Raw genomic sequence first — 20,024 nt, 5'->3', positions numbered from 1 at the left:
TTAAAAAAAAAAAAGCCTTTTCTAGCCTGCCTGGTTGCATGAAGAAAGGGGTGCTCAGCTGGTGCAGTCATGAAGGGCTCAGCCCCCGTTGCCCTACTTAAAGAACCGCATGTTATTTCTTTAAAAAACCCTCCTGATTTTCTAGCTAATCTTATGAGGGAAGCAGCCTGACTTTTTAGTGCCTGTACCAAGGAGGGACATAGCAGCAGCAGGGGCTGTCAGGGCCCGGGCCTTGGTGGAGGGGGCAGGGCTAGGGCCCTCACTTTGGTCCTAGGCACCGCCCAGCGCTGGGGGAGGGGACAGTAGCGTCCCGCCCCTGAGGGGGCGGGGAAGTGGGTGGAGCAACCGCGGCCCCCAATAAAGCTTGACATTGAAATTGAAAGCGCCTCCCTGGTGGCGAGCGAGGGGAAGGGGCGTTCGGTCGGGCGGCTGGCTGGCTATGCGCCTGCGCACAGCAGCCGGGCAGGTGGCTGGTGTGTTGTTGTTCGGCGGCGGTGGCGGCGGCGGCAAGATGGCGGCGCACGGGGGCTCTGCGGCCTCCTCGGCGCTCAAAGGGTTAATCCAGCAGTTCACCGCCATCACGGGTGAGACGCACGGAAGCCGGGGGTGTGGGCCACCGGGGCCCCGTGGGGGGGCTGTGCACGTCCTGTAGCCCCAGTATCGGGGGGCGGTGCAGGGGTAGCACCGGCGGGCTGGGCCCCGCTGCTCTGGTCCAGCTCCGAGTGTAGGCGGCCTGGGCCAGCGGCGGCTTCCGGCAGGGGGGCGCGGGCTGTGCCCGGCGGATCGGCGCTGGCACGGAGGCTCCCGGCTGAGGGGATGTGGGGTTCCCCATCCTCCCCAAGGCAGGTTAGGCCAGGTGCTGCCCCGTTTCTCTGTGACCTTCTGGGGGCGGCCCCGGCCCTGCTCTCCCGGCGAAGTCCCGGCCCAAGAAAGGGCGCTCAGGCATCCCACCGGGCAGACGGGCCGCCGCCCGGCCTGTGTCTGCGGCACAGAGCCTCGGAGCCGGGTGGGCGGGCGGACGGACAGGCGGGAGGGGACAGGCTGCCGGGGAGCTGGGGGTCTGACAAGGAGTCACTGTCTGCTGTACGGGTGACACTCCAACGCTGTCAGATGCTCTTCTTTTTCCTCCATCGCCAGGACAGGTGCTCCTTGCACTCAACAGAGACCACAAGATGCATCCGTCTTCCTCCTCCTGCTTCCCCGAGAGTAACTGAAGTTCTGTTTGCTTGAGTAATTAGTGGGCAGCAGATTCTGGTGTAACATGATCTGTGGAAGTAATCTATTAGTGCATTGAAATGAAGATCCGCTTTGTCGGTATACATTTCCCCACCGTTCTTACAAATGGCACTGGATTGCTCCCAATGAAAATTCTTTGTTTGCTTTATCTTGAGCGCTTGATACAACTTGTGCATAGGCTGTTTCGTTATAGTTTCCTCTATTTGTGTGCCTTCACACCACAACAGAGGAGGGAAGGGTTTTAAAAGATAGGAAAATATGGCTGTCAAACTATAAAATCGTCAGAGTGACTTGGTGAGTGCAATAAGTGGAACTACTAAGTTTCTTGTTATAACTAATTAAATTCCAGGTTGTATCCCTTTTAATAGTCAGGTATGATTGGCCCAAAATCTAGGTTAACAATATTGTAGATGTTAAGTAGCTAGTAAACTGATAGGGATACATGTTAGCCTGTACCCTGGGGAATTCTTAGTAAGTCAGTTCTTTGTAAATCACAAATAGTCATTTTAATCCTCTCAGAGAGAGTACAATATCTTATGGCTCTGCTGGGCCCCACTAATGAAGAATGAGGAGAAAGTCATTTAGTATATTTCTGCTGTAGGAAACCGAGAACTGACTTTTTGTTGTTGCTCACCAAGAAGAGTGGCTGTAAGAAATTGGAAAAAATACACACAAGGGCTACAATGAAACTAGATGACTTTTTTGGTTCACATTTCAGTGTTTGGAGTGCTCATTTCAAGGCAGATGCAACATTAAATATTTTGTAAAGGAAGTAAAGCTGGTTTTAGAGCATTTATTAATTGTAGAACATTAGTGCAGACACACTGGTTCTAGACCAGAGGTTCTCGGGACAAATTTTTTGGTGGCATCAGAGTGCGGCCACCAACCCTTACTGGTGGTCGCTCTCACTCTTTTTCCTAAAATACTTAATTATCTTTAGGAAAAACAAATAAATATGCACATATACGTGTCCAAATCATTGTAATTTATTTATTGCTAGCTAGTAAGTCTGCTGTGAAAAGTGATATTAACAAACATACAAGTATCACTTTTCACAGCAGCCTTACTTAGCCCTCCCAAGCCTAGGGACAAATTAAGCCCTGGATGGGGGATCGGGAAGGCAGTGTGGGGGTGGAGCCTGAAGCCCCGCATCCGGAGTCTGGGGCCTGCCGCCGCACAGCTGGAGCCTGGGGATGGAGCCTGAAGCCCCTTGGCTGGAGCCTGCCGCCCCACCATCCCAGGGCTGAAGCCCAAAGCCTGAGCCCCATCGCCCCTGGAAGGTGGGGAACTCACCGGCTGCCTGGTCCTCCCGCATTGTGACCCAGGTATCTCCAGAAGGGTCAGGACCCAACCCTGCTGGCAGCCCCAGCAACCAACACCAAGGCGATGCATCCAGGCGCAACAGGGAGAGGGAAGGGGCTGCTACTTTGCCTCCTCCCCCCCAATCACAGCCCAGGAGACTGTGGCTGCAAGAAAAGCCCCTGGTGGCCTTGTGCGGCTATGGTGGCTGCATTTGAGAAATGCTGTTCTAGACAACTTTTGTCTTCTACAAGCAATGATAGGTTTTGATAGCAGATACCTGAAAATGGCAATGTCCTTGCAGCTGCGAGTGACTGCACATAACCATGTGGGAGTTGTAGGATGATGTGGTCATTTCAAAGTGTAAAAATGTTTGAGCATTGCTGATATAATGGCAATAAAATGTAATGGGCATTTTTATAACACATTGTGATTACAGTTTAAAGGAATTAGACATCGTTTCCATACTTGTACCTAGTTATCTCTGATAACTAGTTTGCTTTTGTATTTATTCACCATTTTAATTAAGGCCTCAAAATAGAGTTGACTTCTATCAAGATTGTTGCTACTTCTCTTGGCAAATTGTCTTTGGAAAGTTGCTCTGTCAGACAAGCTGACATTGTCTGTGACTTAATGTAATAGCATAGGTCATTCAAAGTCACTTTATCCCAGTGGTTCTCAAACTTTTGTATTGGTGACCCCTTTCACATAGCAAACCTCTGAGTGCACCTCCTTTATACATTTAAAACACTTTTAAAATATATTTAACACCATTATAAATACTGGAGGCAAAGCAGGGTTTGGGTTGGAGGCTGACAGCTCGTGACCTCCCATGTAATAACCTCGTGACCTCCTGAGGGGTCCCAAGCCCCAGTTTGAGAACCCCTGCTTTATCCAGACATTTTCCAGCCCTTGAAGTGTTTCATTTGCTGGCTGGGCTGTTTTCACTAGAGCTTCCCGGGAAATCTAGTGTTGCCAAATATAGGTTGAGTGACTAAGATAAAGTGGGTTTAGGCCAAGGTGGCTTAATTTACTACAACTCTAATTTTATACAATATAATCTTCTTTTCCTCATTACTATGGTATTTGGACACTTAAACTAATCATGAGTACAAAAGCTACTCCCGAGGCTAACTCCATTGAATTCTGCCTCTGTAACTCACTAACTGCCTTCACCTACAATGACCTGAAGAAGAGCTCTGTGTAATCTTGAAAGCTTCTCTCTTTCACCAACAGAAGTTGGTCCAATAAAAGCTATTACCTCACTCAATTTGTCTCTCTAATATCCTGGGACTAACATGACTACGACAACACTGTCCTTCTGTGGGATGGAGAACTCACACTTGTGCTCTGATAGGTAGACTGTTAGGGAAAATAAATTCCCCAGATGACAGTGCTCTATGGCATTACTAACTTTGGGATACTCGGCCTGAAGGGGAAAGATCTTTTGATGTAGAGAAGGAGGTGGTACTGCGAGTCAATGTTGTTACTCGTATCCATGAACAGTAATGGATACAGTAAGACACTGAGACTGGGAACCGTTTTAATAAATGGACATGTATCAACATGTAAACAAACCTTCCTCCATCCCTTCTTTCTGCCAGTTGTTATGCTCATCTTCTCTGGACTGAGCATCTGCTAGTTCTCTTTTGCTCACTCTGTATCTTGGTCAGATGATAAATAAAGTAGGGAACATGGCCCTTCTGCTATAAATATCCATCATACACTGGCTGAAACCGTTATACCTCGGTGGATAAAAATCAATGATTTTTTTTTTTAATCCAAAAAAATTGGATTTTTTTTATAAAATGCTTTGTGAGGAAAAATCTGATCTAAAGATAGATGCATTATAGCTCAAAGATATTTCATCATGGAATAGGGATTATAAATTCTAATTCTATAGTATGAGACAATAGATTCATGTAATGATTAAGAAGTTTTGTAAATGAGTTCCAATAGTTCATGGATTAGGGACCGAATCTTATGAGGTTCCAAGGGCTTCTGTATAGATTATTTAGGTTAATCTTTCTATCTATCCAATGGGACTCAGTGCTCAGTCTAGAAGATACCATCAGAGATGCTTAGTTTTGCGGTTCTCAAACTATGGATTTGTCTCCAGAGATAACATGCTTGTTAACAGCAAAAATGTTTTAAAATAAATTAACAGAGGTGAGAAATAACAGACCTCAACCCTATTGTCCCTCTGCAAATTTGTGTACACAGAGTCAATCCCTTACCTCTCTCTAAAAGTGCAAAGTTTCAAAAAGTTCAATGAATAGAAGATTGTTGGGGGCGGAATAGATCTGGACAAGGAGAAGAAGTCTGGAGATAAATGTGAGAAGGAAGGGATGGGCAGTAGAAACAAAAGTGAAAATGTATGAGCAGCATATTCGAGAAGTCTTGAGATCTTTGAGTGTAGCCTTCATTGATTTGAGATCTACCTACCTTCTCTCACTAGAAGGGAAAACCTATAATGGCAGCAGGCCGTAAAAGAGACCCAGTTTGGGAATATTTTAATGAAATTCCTCTACCTGTGGGTAAGACAGGCATCCGTGCAAAATGCAAACAGTGCAACAAAGAAATGCAAGGCCTGGTTGCCCAAATGAAACAACATCACAGGAAGTGTTCCTTCTCAGGAGGAAGCTGCGTTGAAGATGATGAAAGGAACATCTGAACATGCAGGATCTTCAGGTTGGTCAACTTTTTTATTTCATACTTCTTTCTTAAGGACTGCCTGTCTTCCTTCTGGACTATTCTTGAATTTTCATGTTTGAGCAGAAAATATAGTTGTTACTTTATGGTACTATCATCTTAGATGCAGTTGTGATAAAAAAAATAAATAGCTGAAATAGATACAATTTCACCTTGAAAGTAGTACTGAGTGTCAGTGAATGGAATGAGTAATACTAAATGAGCAGTACGGTAATAATAATTAAATAACTTCATTGACTTATTTTGTTTAGGAGACTCCATCCTCAACATACAGGATTCTGAAGACTACCCACCTTCAAGATCACCACCATTTTCTATAGTTTCAGAGTTCTATGCCAATGATAGCGTTTCAGTCAGACCATGTATGTCACATAGCCACAGTATATCACCTGTAGCAAAAAGAAAAAAAAAATCTCCATTATCCAGAAACAATCATAGATAAGTTTGTGATAAGAACCAGCAGATTACAAAAAGAGGTAATTGATGAAAAAATTGCCCGGTTTGTTTATGCAATAAATTCTCCTTTCCGTATGATTGAGAACCCACACTTCTTTAACATGGTTCAGTCATTAAGACCAGGATAGAGTCCACGCAACAGAGCAGATGTCACAGGCAAATTGCTGGATAAAGTTTACGAAAGAGAAATTTAGCAGTGTGCAAAAGGTCTAGAGGGTGAAATTGTTAACTTGAGTCTTGATGGGTGGAGCAATGTCCATGATGATCCTGTTGTTTGTGCTTGTGTGACAACAGAAGACAACAATTAATACATCAGGAAATGCACACACAGAAGAATATTTACAAGAAGTAGCTGTAAAAGCTATAAGAAACTGTAGAAAAAAAATTCAAAGGTCTAGTACGCAGCTTCGTCACAGACAATGCTGCAAATGTATCCAAGATGAGAAGAAATTATTTAGAAGAGAGTGAAGAGAGTCCCAAGCTAATAACTTATGGTTGCAGTGCTCATTTGATGCACCTCCTAGCCAAAGATTTCCAGAAATAAAGGCTAATGTTGAAATTGCAAAATACTTCCGTAACAGCCACTTTGCAGCAGCTGCTCTGAAAAAAATGGGAGGAACCAAGTTAACTCTCCCACAAGACGTGGGATGGAACTCCGTAGTGGACTGTTTTGAGCACTCTATCAAGAACTGGCCTAATCTGATGACAGTTTGTGAACAAAATCATGAAAAAATAGATGGCACTGTCGCAGCCAAAGTTCTCAACATTGGGCTTAAGAGAAATGTGGAACACATGCTGAGTACCCCGAGGCCTATTTCTGTAACCTTGAACAAAATGCAGGGAAATAGCTGTTCTATTGCTGACGCTGTTGAAATTGGGAAGGAACTGAGTGAGATCTTAAAAAGAGAAATATGCAATGACAGAATTAAATCACAAGCCTTAAAAAAAACTAATGGGTCAAGCACTATCTCCAGCTCATTTTCTTGCAAATATTCACAACACTTGGTACCAGGGTCAAACCTTAACTGTTGAAGAAGAGGAGTTGGCTATGACATGGACGTCCAGCAATCATCCCTCTGTAATGCCAACTATAATAAACTTCAGTGCTAAGGGTGAGCCATTCAAGAAATATATGTTTGATGATGTGAACTGGTGGAAGTCACTTAAGCACTTGGATTCAGAGACTGAAGTGATAATCTAACTTTTAAGAGCAGTAGCTTCTTCTGCCGGTGTAGAAAGAATATTTTCTTCCTTTGGACTAATTCATTCCAAATTGAGAAATCGTTTGGGACCTGAAAAAGCAGGAAAACTTATTTTTCTTTTCCAGATTATGAACAAACAGGAAAATTAAGATGAAGACGACTGAGTTAGCTGCAGAAGCCAATATTTTAAGTTTCTCATGTTGAGCTGGCTGACATAGTCAATTTTTTTTAAATAGATTTAATTTAACTATTTTAGTTAAAAACAATTTTAACAAAAACAAACCTGATTTTAAAAAACTTGAATGTTTAACTACATTCAAAAATTCATATGATTGTTTTGTTAAAAATATATTTGCTGTTGAAGAAAAAATCCAGAATACATAACATTGTTAAATAAAACAATTTAGATGTCTGTCTGGTGATGTTCTCCTCCTAATACAGCATAGCAAGAAAATCCTCCAAATATTAATGATTAACCTGTTGAATTGGAAATAATTCATCTCCCAATGACTTCATAAATATCTGCTTCAATTACCTTTGGTAAATGAAATAACCAAAGCGGGGAGGGATAGCTCAGTGGTTTGAGCATTGGCCTGCTTAAACCCAGGGTTGTGAGTCCAATCCTTGAGGGGACCACTTAGGGATCTGGGGAAAATCAGTACTTGGTCCTGCTAGTGAAGGCGGGGGCTGGACTCAATGACCTTTCAAGGTCCCTTCGAGTTCTAAGAGATAGGACATCTCCATTAATTTATAATTTATTTATAAACAGTCATTCATTTTCTGATACAACTGTAAAACTAATCTGAAAAGTTTTCAAAATAAATCACTTTAAAAATGTATAGTGTAGGTTTCATTTTTAGAAGGTACACATCTATCTCTGAGTTGTGAAGAATATGTAGTAAGGTTATAACAACCAAAGAATGCACTTTTATGTAGAAATCCATGATTAAATCGAGTCCACCTGCGTTATACTCATTGCTGATTTAATACTGAGTTTTTCATAGGGTGATGAGAAGTTGATAGTTAATTTTGTGTATAACCCAACATCTTTCTGGATCATTGCACCTTCTTCATGTTTTGAATTTTGTGTTGGGCAAAGGTCTGAGACCTATTAAAAAAACAAAAAAGATTAAATGGCTACTGCTAAACTTTTTTCTTTTTTAAGGAAGGAGATAGGATTGAAGGAGAGCCACATTTCCATCTCCTTTTTCCCCCTCCCAGGCAAGATGTGTACATTAGTGTTTCTTCTAATGGTTTCTAAACTATAAATGCAAAGCAAGTGACAGGCATATAAGTTGTGCATTTTACTAATTACTAATTCTTTGAAAGAGCAATCTTGCCTGTCAGCTATTCCCAGCACCTCTTTGATCTTTTTGTCTTTGGTATTATAGGTGCCAGTGAAAGTGTGGGGAAACATATGCTTGAAGCATGCAACAATAATCTAGAGATGGCTGTCACTATGTTTCTGGATGGTGGAGGCATAGCAGAGGAGCCCAGCACCAGTTCAGCAGCAGTGTCAACTGTCCGACCAGATACTGAGTATGTGCCTGTGTGAATGTATCCATATGAATTAATAACCTGTGTTGAATAGTGGTAGGATGGAAAGGTGGGAAAGTTTTGGCATCAAGGCATTTTGCTGTTGCATTGTTCATTTCTCTCATAACCTGCTGTCACTCACTGTTACTATGTAGTCTTTTAATTATCTTGTCTACTTTTCCACTCCTCTGGTAGGGCCATTCTAGTAAAACTTTTATCTGGTAGTAATGGTCTTGTGGCTAAAACTCAGTCCTGTGTTTTAGAGAGACCTGGGGTTTGTTTCTCGTTTTGACTTGGGAATATTACCAGTTCTCACTGCTGGTGTTAAAATAGTGCCTAGAGGCCAGCACCTTGTTGGTGTTATACAAACATATTGCAAAGAGATGGTCCCCTGGCCTGAAAATTGTACTATGACTCAATTTCCTCATCTGTAAGTTTTGGATAACATTTGCATACCTAACAGGGATATTGGTTACAAGTCATGCTAGCTAAATGCTGCTTTCAGGGGACACAGAAGCTGGGTCTTGCACGGTAGATGTGTACGTGTTGGTAATGACAGTTACTTTCACCTCCACGTCACTGCTTTGAACTTGGTCTAAATTGGATTAGTTGTGGCTAAAAGGTAATTAGGTTTTTGGTCTTCAAGAAATGAGTTAGTGGTCTCTGCCCGGTTCCTAGGGGGTTTGTGTCCTACCATAAAATCCACAGCAACATTTGGCATTAATTGGCGCCTGTGTTGTGCATGAAAGGCCAGGGTGTGAATAATTATGAAGAGCATATTACATGCTCATATGTAGAGTTCCTCACTGAAAGGCATGAGTGAGATGCATTTGGGCATTGTAGGGAAGTTTGCAGTGCTGCTTCCTTTGCTCTACCTGTTCTGTGGATAAATAGATAACTTTGACTCTGGAAACAATCTTACTAAACTTTCAACTTTATAATTAACCTGAATTTAGACAGAAAGTGCCAGAAAAGGGTGTACTTGAGGTTAAAACAGCTGGAGTGGTGCCAAGAGTCCTAGCTGATGCTAAATTCTGTACCTTTCTGCCATTTGCCTTTGACGGGTACTGAAGCTAAAAGTCTATATTTGTCAGTATGGAGGCCTTGTTTCTATGCAGATTCTTTGTGAATCAGTGACTTTTATACCACTATAAGTTAAAACCTGTAAGTGCTTTTATTGGAATAAATTTGATACCTTGGCTCCATTCAGGAGCCAGCCAGTCCATCTCCTAAACTTCAAACACAGTGCCTAGAAGACTGTGAAGAGATTGGTAGAACAAATAAAACATTTCTCTCTGCGTTATGTAGGGTTGTAGGCTCTAGTCTGTGACACCTTCTATGCCACCCTTTATGCATGCATGGAACCTCTTATGTGTCAAAGAACCTCTCTCAATTCTGGCTTTTTAAACATTCACGTCCTCTGTGGAGCCTTTGAGCCACCTGAAATGATAAAATAATTAAAAATTTGTACAACATCCTTACTTCACCTAGGTATCATGCATCTGTACTTTTGTCTGTATCATTTAAGCTGCAAGATTCTTGGGCAGGAACTGGTGTTCTTTGTTTATACAGTACCCAGCACATCGCTCAGTAAATAACAAGTTATTTTTTTCTACTCTGGTAGGGATGAAGTACGAGCACCAATTCCACAAAAGCAGGAAATTTTGGTAGAGCCGGAGCCCTTGTTTGGAGGTAAGATTTGTTTGTGGTTTTGTTTATGTTGCTTCTGGCCTGGGTGAGTGACGAAAGAAAAATCATAACTGACTGAGGGGTTGTCTACACTTACCTACAATGGTGCAGCTGCACCACTCTAGGTACTTCACCTGCTTGAGAGGCAGTGGCTATGTTGATGTGAGAAGCTCTCCCCCCACCCCCAGTCAGCGCAGCGCTGTCTATACCAGGAGTTCGGTCAGTATAAATGCATTGCTCAGAGGATGTGGATTTTCCATACCCCTGAGCGGTGTAGTTATACCAACATAAGTCTGGAGTTTAAACCAAGCCTGAGAAATTGAATCCCGTCACTGCTTCTTGCTGCTGCTCTCTACAATAAATCTATAGCCGTAGGATGTGATTGCACACTTTGAAATACCTCTGTGCAGTTGGAAGTATGGTTTCTCAAAGGAGACATAGGTAATAAATCATGCATCACTGGGAGTGCAGTTTGCTTCATGTGCCATTTAAAGTGGGTGCTGCCTCATAAGTTATGCTAAAATACTCCTATTTATTGGCTGAGTACAGTGGTCCAGAAACAGAACTGAAAGATACTTCTCCCACATTAGAGATGCTCAAAGTGGTAGTATTGAAGAACAGAGTGATTGGTGAAGATTCAAGAGGGCTAGAGCTACAAAGGAGATAGGAGGATTAGAAATGAAGTCAGAAGTATATGAAGGGTAAAGACAAACTATTAATGTTAAAGAAAAATATTTGATTATTTTAGTTCTGCTTTGTGTTGAATTTCTTGAATGATCTGAACCTACCTACCTGCTGAAGAAATATTATTGGGGAGGCTTAGAAAGTAGGAGGTTTCTGAGAACGGGGATGGTTCCTGGGTGTTCTACAGGCAATATGCAGTGGGCACTGCTGTGTAATGCACCATGGCCCTAGTAATTGGACACTTGGCACAGTGCAAAGTAAGGATACCATGTGAATTTGTTTTAGATGGTAATAGTAGCTTTTCCCATTTGTTACTGCTATTCGTATTTTACTCTCATTTTCTCCTTTGGAGAATAAACTGAAGTTTTGAAACGCACCTTGTAGTTTTTATTTTCGGTTTGCTTTAAGTATAAGATTGCTTTATTATCTTTTGCTTTTGAAATGTTGCCTTCCTCCCCCATCCCCCTTTTTAAAGTGAAGGGCTAATGAGAAGATCACTTTCCTGCTAGTTAAAATATTGATCTTCTAAGAAGAGGTGGCTATTTATGATAATCCCTGGGAACCCCAATAAAGGTTCAGACTCCCATTGCGCTAGGCACTGTACAGACATGTAAGGAAGGACAGTCTTTGCCCTGGACAACTCAGTCTAGGTATACGGATATTTGGATTTGAATGTTGTCTGGTTGTTTTTTGCATGGAACTCTCTTGAGAATGAGATACTTAAATAATTGTCTGAAACCGAAGATAACACCAATCCATAGCCAACTATTAAATTACATTCCAAAGAAACAGAAAAATATAGGACAGTGTTTTCAGACTTGCATGCCTAATCTCAGGTTCCTAAAGCCATACATAAATACCTAACTACAGGCGGGTGATTTTCACAAATGCTGAGCACTTGTAGCACCTATTGATTTGTGTGAGATTTAGGGGTGCTCAGTACTTAACTCTGAAGTTCATATTGAAGCATCCAAGTCTGAAAATTGTTGATTATAATGTACAAAGCAGATCACTTGGAGTCAAAAATATAATACCTTTTTTCATAGTTATTAGAGATGAAAATTACTCCTGGGGGAATTGTGCGCTACTGCGTGTGTGCAGAATTCATGTCCCCCGCAGATTTCTTTGCTTCCCCGCAGAAAATGACGGGGAAGCAAAGGGAAGCCACAAGAGCTGTCATGCGCCCCTCCCCAGCAGTGCGGGCACATCGTTTCGGGCGCCCGGAGCAGCCGGCAGAGAGGTAAATCACTGTAGAGGAGACTCCACAGCCAGTGGCTCCTACCCTGCGCCGGTTTTAGCTGCTCGTCCTGGGTGGGCGGGGGGCGGGGGGAGGGAGAAGGACGATGGGACCTCCTTTCCCTGCATGGAGTGGCCTGGTCCAGATCAGACCCACCCCTAGAAACCTCCCAGGCTCTAGGGAGCTCTGCACTCCCCCAGGCCCACCCTGCTTCCTGCCCCCATTGCTCCTCAGCCACAGGGTGAGGGGGTCACTGTATGGAGAACTGCTCCTCCCCACTTTGCCCAACCCTGTGCATCCAGATCTCCACCAAGCCCTTCCCCCCTGCATCCAGTTCCCCACCCCTGCACCCAGACCACCCTCCACACCTGAACCCCCACCCAACCATGCCTTATCCAGAGGCCCCTGCACCTAGACCCTCACCAAGAACCTCCCCCCTGCATCCGGACCCCCACCCCTGCACTCCAACTAACCTCTACTGAAGCCCCCTGCACTTGAGCCCCACCTCCCTTGCACCTGGACCACCCAGGGAAGCCCCCGCACCTAGACCTCCACTCCACTGAGCCCCAGCCAGCTGCACCTGGACCTCCACCTCATCAAGCCCCCCAGCACCTAGCCCCCCCGCCAAGCCCCACTTCCCCCCACATCCAGACCCCCTTGTGCCCCAGTCATCTGCACCTGAACCCCTTGCAGAGTCCCATTTCCCCGCATCTGAAACCCCCCAATGAGCCCCTGAGCATTCACCTGCACCCAGATTGCCCCACACAGAACCCTCTCACCCAACATCTGGATCCCCCCACACTAAGCACCTCCATTTTTGGATCCTGCTGGACTGAGCCTGCTTGTCCCACCCCTAGACTCGGGGCTAGGGCTGGGTGTGTGAGACTCTGTCCCTTTCGCTTACTGTCTTGGTGCACTGGCATGGAAGGGTAGGGCCCCAGGGTGTTTCTGGGGCAGGCCTGGCCCTCATGCTGTGTCAGGGTCAGATGCAGCCTCACTGCCGAGTTCTTGTCCTGGGGTGTGGGGGGGCCTTCAGGGTGATCTCGCACCTCCATGCAGCCAGTGACCTGTGCTCCCCACTGCCATGCTGTAACCTTCATGTTTATTTATTGACAAATAAAATATGCAGAATTTTGCAGAATTTTAATTTTTTGGTGCAGAATTCCCTCAGGAGTAGGCAGTGCCCATTAGTTCAACCAGTCTCCCTGCAAATGGATTTTTTTTAAAACAGGCTTTATGTTTAATTTGTATGATGGCCTCTTTCCATTTACATTGTGTTTGAACATCTCCTGTAACTGAATTACTTGGAAAATACTGTCTTAATTGTTAAAAATGACCATTCCTAGGCAGACAAAAATTTGTAATAAATCGCTCTATGGTGTCTTGTCTTATGGCCCCATCAGAGTACTTTGGAGCAGCAGCTATAGATAGTAATGCCAGGTGACTTCAGCCCAGCCCTTTATCCTGGTATTACAGAGGTCTGTGTGAGTTAATTGCCCAGACAGAGAATTGGAACAGTATCTCTTCCCCCCTCCTTTTGTGCCCAGAGGCAACTGCATAGAGCTCCTTGAGGGGCGTTTACTTGGGGATAGGGTAATAGCAAGATTCCTCCTTTTGAGTCCAGGTATTGCCCACCCAACCCAACAACCAAGAAGATGATGTGAGTGAGAGGCCTGACAGAACTAAATTGGAGAACTCTGGGAGTAGCTGCCTTCCTAGAGGATTTTTCATTATTACTCCTCCAGGACATATAGTTATTTTCTAAAGTGGGTCCCTGTTTTATGTTTTGGGTTCAGAGTGGTAAGAATTATTTAATTTAAATACAATATTGGGCAGCATGGCAGAAAAGCAATCAGGATGGGTATGTACAAGCATATCCGAAATGGGAGGCCCAGCATTTTACCTACTTTCATCAGCAACCTGGATTTGCTTTGAAGAAAGACTTACTCTTGGGGGCATATCCTAAAGTAAAATGTGGTGATACTTAGATCTGTTGTTTTGGTTTCCCCCAACCCTTCCCCAGTGACCTTACTCCTCCTCATATGTATGCTTTGGGTCTTCAGTCTTTTTGCATCACAAATTTGTGGTATGCCATCATTCAAAAGTAATTCTTTGACAATCTAGCTTTTAAATTACATCTGAGATATCTTTTTATTTTTATTTTTTTAAAGCTCCTAAACGACGCAGACCTGCCCGTTCAATATTTGATGGTTTTCGGGATTTTCAAACAGAAACCAGTAAGTATCTGTGGTTCATTATGGTAGGGTTTCTAGTTTGTTGTGTAACTTTGTGGTGTGGAATGAACAGAGTTATCTGCTATTGGCCATGATCATTGGCTGCAGTCATCAAACAATTTTTAATTTTAAATGAGATTGGAATTTCCTATGCAGTAGGCAATATTCTATTCTAAAACTACTTTATTAATTTTTAATTGTGGTGCCATTACTACTTTTATAATTAAAGATATGTCTATTTATTAGCTACAGCTGTCTCCCCACAGATACTAGTGTCACAGTGAGGACTGCTTTTACAATCATTGCAATTTTAAATAGTTGTGAGGTGATTATGTTGAAAATGCCAAGTCATGGAAATATGAATCTTGGCAGATACTGTTGGATCTTGTTGTGACCCTGATGCATACTTCCAATCTTCTAAAACAAAATAAAACAAAAAAACCTGTGAGTGCTCTGTGTCAGTACTGGACAGATGAGTAAAGTACTTGCCATACCAGAACGGACTTTGATAACCCAATTTTAATTCTTCAAAAGCATTTTTCCCCCTTGGTGGTGGGGGATGGAAAGGTGGGGAGAGAACTCAAGAATCCTAGGGGAATTAAAGCTCTGATTCACTAATCTGGTCTTTTGTGTGGCCACTATTGCTATGTGCGTGCTCTTATTAGTCTTCAGATTAGTCCTGGGTTTTGCTTGGCAGCACAGAAAGTTCTCAGTGAATTTGTTTAGCCATTTACCATTGCATCCGCCCACCCATGTGCAAAATCTCCAAATGACAAAAATAATAGAGAAACTCTTCTAAATCATAAAATTTCAAAAAATGACTCCTTTGGCAGTTGTGACAACTGCAGCCTTAATAACTTTTATTGTTATTAATCATTTGTATTACCGTAGTGCCTAAGAGCCCTAGTCATGGACCAGGACCCCTTTGTGCAAGGCACTGAACAAAAAGTTGACTATCTTCTACTGGCATCACTCAAAGAGTCTGAGTCAGACTCTTCAGTAATAATCAACCTATTTAAAGGTAGTGTCATTGGCTTCTCTGTGAATAACCTATACCTACTGCACAACCACATTTTTTGACTCCGACGCATGGTCTCAGACAGTGTGCTTTAAATTATTTGAACAGAAGACATACTGACTGAGGAGTCTATGTTAAAGTTTAGTAATGTTCTGGGAAGTGGTAGATTTAAACAATACAGTAGAATTTAGGGTTTAATTACTCTGTTTCCACAAAGAAAGACGTTCCAAAATGTTTTTGACACATCCTTACAGTAATCCAAAGTGGAATGGCCCATGTTGGTGCATAAAAAGTGGAGTCTACAGCTCCGTGATCACCAGCATGGGTCAGATAGGTGGAACACGTGACCTTTTGTCTGTTACTATGGTGTGTGTTACTAAAAGTGATTAATATTGCAGGCAGTGTTTAATTCTTTCATATCACTATACTAAATGTCTGAGAATCTGGAAGCATTCCACCATGTCAATTGTAGCTTTTGAAGAAGGGTATATGATCCAGTTACATATTCATCTCTTATCTTACTTAATAAAATTCAATAAAAATACACAAATACACCAAAAGCTTTTTCACCTAAATGAAAGCTGGAAACTTAATAGTTAAAGTCTGACACTAATCTGGCCTTTAATGTTTGCAGACATGTTTCCAGGGGCTGCAAAATAGTGATATTTACAGGTACAGGAGGCTTCTATACTCTGGTCCACTGCATACTTGCTTGTGTCCAGTGGAGAGTTGGCTGACCACATGGCCCTGGCTCCCCATTTCCAACTGCTAAACTGCATAAAATACTCTGTGCATTTGCTTTTTTAGTTAAGCAATTGCTGTAATTCCCCCAAAGATTTCATATGATCACAGATGGGCATGCAAGGTGGCCTCATAATCATGAATGGGAGAGGTGGTATCCACAGGACACTGTTTTTCAAGGTGTGGTATAGACTATAGAAAGAGTTTGAGAACCTCTGACCTATAAGAGGTTGCAATAACTAAGTCGATCAGTGAAAGGATTTAATGTTAAATGTGACTTTCAAAGAATATTCTGTTTATGTGAAGAAATATCTGATTCTGTCAAAGGGGTCCTTTGATGTTTGTGAAGGTGAGGGAACAGGTGAAAGATCAAACTAGAAATATTTTTGGATGTAGGTCTATATTTGAAAAACAGGAGCCTAAATTTAGACTACTAAATCCATATTTGGGCACCAGAATAAGTTGCCTGATTTTTCACAATCAGATCCTACTAATGTGTACGTTTTACAAATCAAAATATATTTAAATAAATGAGAGTTCAGCGTTCAGCACTTCAGAAAATCAGAGCACTTAGTTGCCTTGTTATGGATTTAGAACCTCGACTTTAGGATCCTGTCTTCAAAATAAATCGTGGCCTGTGCACTTTGTAACCTTGTAAAATGATTTCAATCAGGTGAATTTGTATGTAGGGAATAGGGATGAAGGCAGCGTAATGCACTGTTGTGAGTATTTTATCTAATTCAACTCCTGTTCCTCCCGGGGCTGTATAGTTCGACAGGAGCAGGAGCTGCGGAATGGAGGTGCAATAGATAAGAAACTCACTACCCTTGCAGACCTCTTCAGGCCTCCCATCGATCTGATGCACAAAGGCAGCTTTGAAACGGTAGGTTTCTGTCTTTTATTAAGACTACCTATGTGTTAATTGGGCATAGCTTGTAAGCCCTGCATCAGCATGCATATCCAAATTGATTTATAGCATAATCATACAATAAATTACAAGAAAACAAATAGTCTGCTTCTAAATATTGGCAGCTAGCACTTGCATGTGGTAGTAATTTTATGAGTTATATAGGACTGATCTTAGCAAGTAGTGACTGATTTCTAAAAAGGGTGGGCTTGTTATTCACTGTTCTCTTCCCTGGCCCACTCTTTCGTTTTTGTTTTTCCCTTTTAAATGTGAAGTTTAGCAGATGTCACTGATGAAAGATTTCAGTGCGTGAGTGAAGCTGACTAGGATGGAAGAATCCTAGTTATTTAAATTCAGGAAAGGTGCTGTGGCTAAAGGTTTTCTGTACAGGTGCTCTGGGTACAGGATTTCTGCACAGAAGCATGGTGGTGAGGGAAATACTATTCCACAGATCAAGTAGTATGATGATGATCATCATCAATATTGTCCTCGCTCTTCCCTTTCTAAGGAATTCCAGAGCATTGTAATTGCCTGGTTCTCCTGTCTCTCAGATCACTATTTCATCACCAATGTTCCTCAGTGCTCTTCTCTTCTCCCTGGATGCACTGAACCCTTTAGAGGGGATGAGGTAGCACAAGGACAGGTCTCTAACTGCTTCCAAGTCTACACCTCCACTCACTTGTGACCTCTGCCTCTGTGTTCAGTTTTACAATTGTGACCTAGATGACACTAAACTAGGAGGCGTGGTAGATACACTAGAGGGTAGGGATCGGATACAGAGGGACTTAGACAAATTAGAGGATTGGGCCAAAAAAAAACTGATGAGGTTCAACAAGGACAAGTGCAGAGTCCTGCACTTAGGATGGAAGAATCCCATGCACTGCTACAGACTAGGGACCGAATGGTTAGGTAGCAGTTCTGCAGAAAAGGACCTAGGGGTCACAGTGGACAAGAAGCTGGATATGAGTCAACAGTGTGCTCTTGTTGCCAAGAAGGCTAACGGCATTTTGGGCTGTATAAGTAGGGGCATTGCCAGCAGATCGAGGAACGTGATCGTTCCCCTTTATTCGACATTGGTGAGGCCTCATCTGGAATACTGTGTCCAGTTTTGGGCCCCACACTACAAGAAGGATGTGGAAAAACTGGAAAGAGTCCAACGGAAGGCAACAAAAATGATTAGGGGGCTGGAGCACATGACTTCTGAGGAGAGGCTGAGGGAACTGGGATTGTTTAGTCTCCAGAAGAGAAGAATGAAGGGGGATTTGATAGCAGCCTTCAGCTACCTGAAGGGGGGTTCCAAGGAGGAGCTCGGCTGTTCTCAGTGGTGGCAGATGACAGAACAAGGAGCAATGGTCTCAAGTTGCAGTGGGGGAGGTTTAGGTTGGATATTAGGAAAAACTATTTCACTAGGAGGGTGGTGAAACACTGGAATGCGTTACGTAGGGAGGTGGTGGAGTCTCCTTCCTTGGAGGTTTTTAAGGCCCAGCTTGACAAAGCCCTGGCTGGGATGATTTAGTTGGGAATTGGTCCTGCTTTGAGCAGGGGGTTGGACTAGATGACCTCTTGAGGTCCCTTCCAACCCTGATATTCTATGATTCTATGACTGCATCTGGCATCTCACCCTGATGTCCCAACAACTCAATTGTAATATGGCAAAGACTAGATGGTAAGCTTATTGGGGCAGGGACCATCTTTTTTTGTTCTGTTTGTACAGCTGATCCATGACTAGGGCTACTAGAGGAAGTTATTTTTCCACCATCCCCAAAACACTCTCCTGTCCATCAGTTAACCGCTATCCTCACTTCCATGTTCTTTGTCATCTTCGCTCTTTTATGCTACTCCTATCCCTGGGACAGCCTCCTTCCTCTTGTATACCTGGTAACTACACAGTTTTCTAGACCCTCCTCAAAACTCACTTCTAGCTAGCTACAACTCAGGCACAACTAGCTAACCCCCCCTCCACGTACCTAACTAGATGATACATTTATGAAATCTAGTAAACCTAATGTGATAGTTCTAATGGTCATAAGCTAAAGTTTTTGCCTCCAGAAATATCTAAGATTAAATGTTTGACTGCTTACACCCTCGGATCTTGGTATTATCTTATTTAAATAAATATTTAGATCGTTTGTTCCTGTGTTAGATTCTAAATTCCTCAGGGGAGGGGCCATAGCTTATTTTATAGATCGGGCTACTCACATCTGTGACATTTACACAAAAGATAGCAGGGGTGGCAGTATCCACTCTAGTTAAGGTTACATGGGCATTTCTATTCAATCCCTTATTTTCAATCATTCAGATTTTTGTAGCTCATCTCTTTGGGCTGTAATTTTCTAGTTTTCATCTGCAACTTAAGTCAACTTACGCACTTCTTAATGTTTTTTGAGGTTTTCTGTCATGACGAGTTGTCATTTTTAAGTGTGTGGGGGGGGGGGAAAGTAAGCTTTTCCAACTATTTAAAATAAATAAATACAATTTAAAAAATTGCAACTTTTTGCACCAGCCATTCCCCCATCCCCGGTCTAAACTGTTATGGGTAGAAAATTCAATTTTGGCATTGGAAGTAGCTTTTGTTGAGGAAAAATGCCTTTGAATGTTCCAGTGAGTATTGATTTGTCTTTGATCAAGTTATGACCCATTTTTCATGTGATCAGTACACTTTACGTAGGGTTTATTGCTATCTGCATGTGGCAAACTTGGCTGTATTGTGAAGGTGTACATAGCTTGAGGCAAGGATTCTGTAAGAGCCCTGATTTAGTCCTGTAGACCAATGGTTCTGCATACCTCTGGGGGTATGCAGAGGTCTTTCAGGGGCTAATCAACTCATCTAGATTTTTTGCTTCGTTTTACCACAGCCTACATAAAAAGTACTAGTGAAGTTAGTGCAAACTAAAATTTCATACAGACAATGACTTGTTCATACTGCTCTGTATACTATACACTGAAATGTAAGTACAATATTTATATTCCAATTGATTTATTTTATAATTATATAAAAATGAGAAGGGAAACAGTTTTTCAGTAATAGTGTTCTGTGACACTTTTTTGTATTTTTGTCTGCTTTTGTAAGGAA

At 42.6% G+C, this 20,024-nt stretch overlaps 1 protein-coding gene across 2 annotated transcripts in view; it reads left to right on the top strand.

Moving 5' to 3' along the window:
• Positions 1-389: 389 nt before the first annotated feature.
• UBXN7 (UBX domain protein 7) overlaps positions 390-20,024 on the top strand; it is a 45,186-nt gene continuing 25,551 nt past the window's right edge. Inside the window, exons 1-5 of one of the 2 annotated variants that reach the window (XM_054039531.1) lie at positions 390-584; positions 8,297-8,444; positions 10,066-10,133; positions 14,223-14,288; positions 16,815-16,927. In XM_054039531.1, the coding sequence (XP_053895506.1) occupies positions 440-584; positions 8,297-8,444; positions 10,066-10,133; positions 14,223-14,288; positions 16,815-16,927 (540 nt within the window). In that variant the 5' untranslated portion in view covers positions 390-439. Of the gene's footprint in view, positions 585-6,313; positions 6,816-8,296; positions 8,445-10,065; positions 10,134-14,222; positions 14,289-16,814; positions 16,928-20,024 lie in introns of those variants that run through there. The other variant, XM_054039530.1, reaches the window with a different exon arrangement.

This window comes from Malaclemys terrapin, chromosome 9 (assembly GCF_027887155.1).
Source record: "Malaclemys terrapin pileata isolate rMalTer1 chromosome 9, rMalTer1.hap1, whole genome shotgun sequence".
Classification (NCBI taxonomy): domain Eukaryota; kingdom Metazoa; phylum Chordata; order Testudines; family Emydidae; genus Malaclemys; species Malaclemys terrapin.
This window is presented reverse-complemented; position numbering and strand designations above follow the sequence as displayed.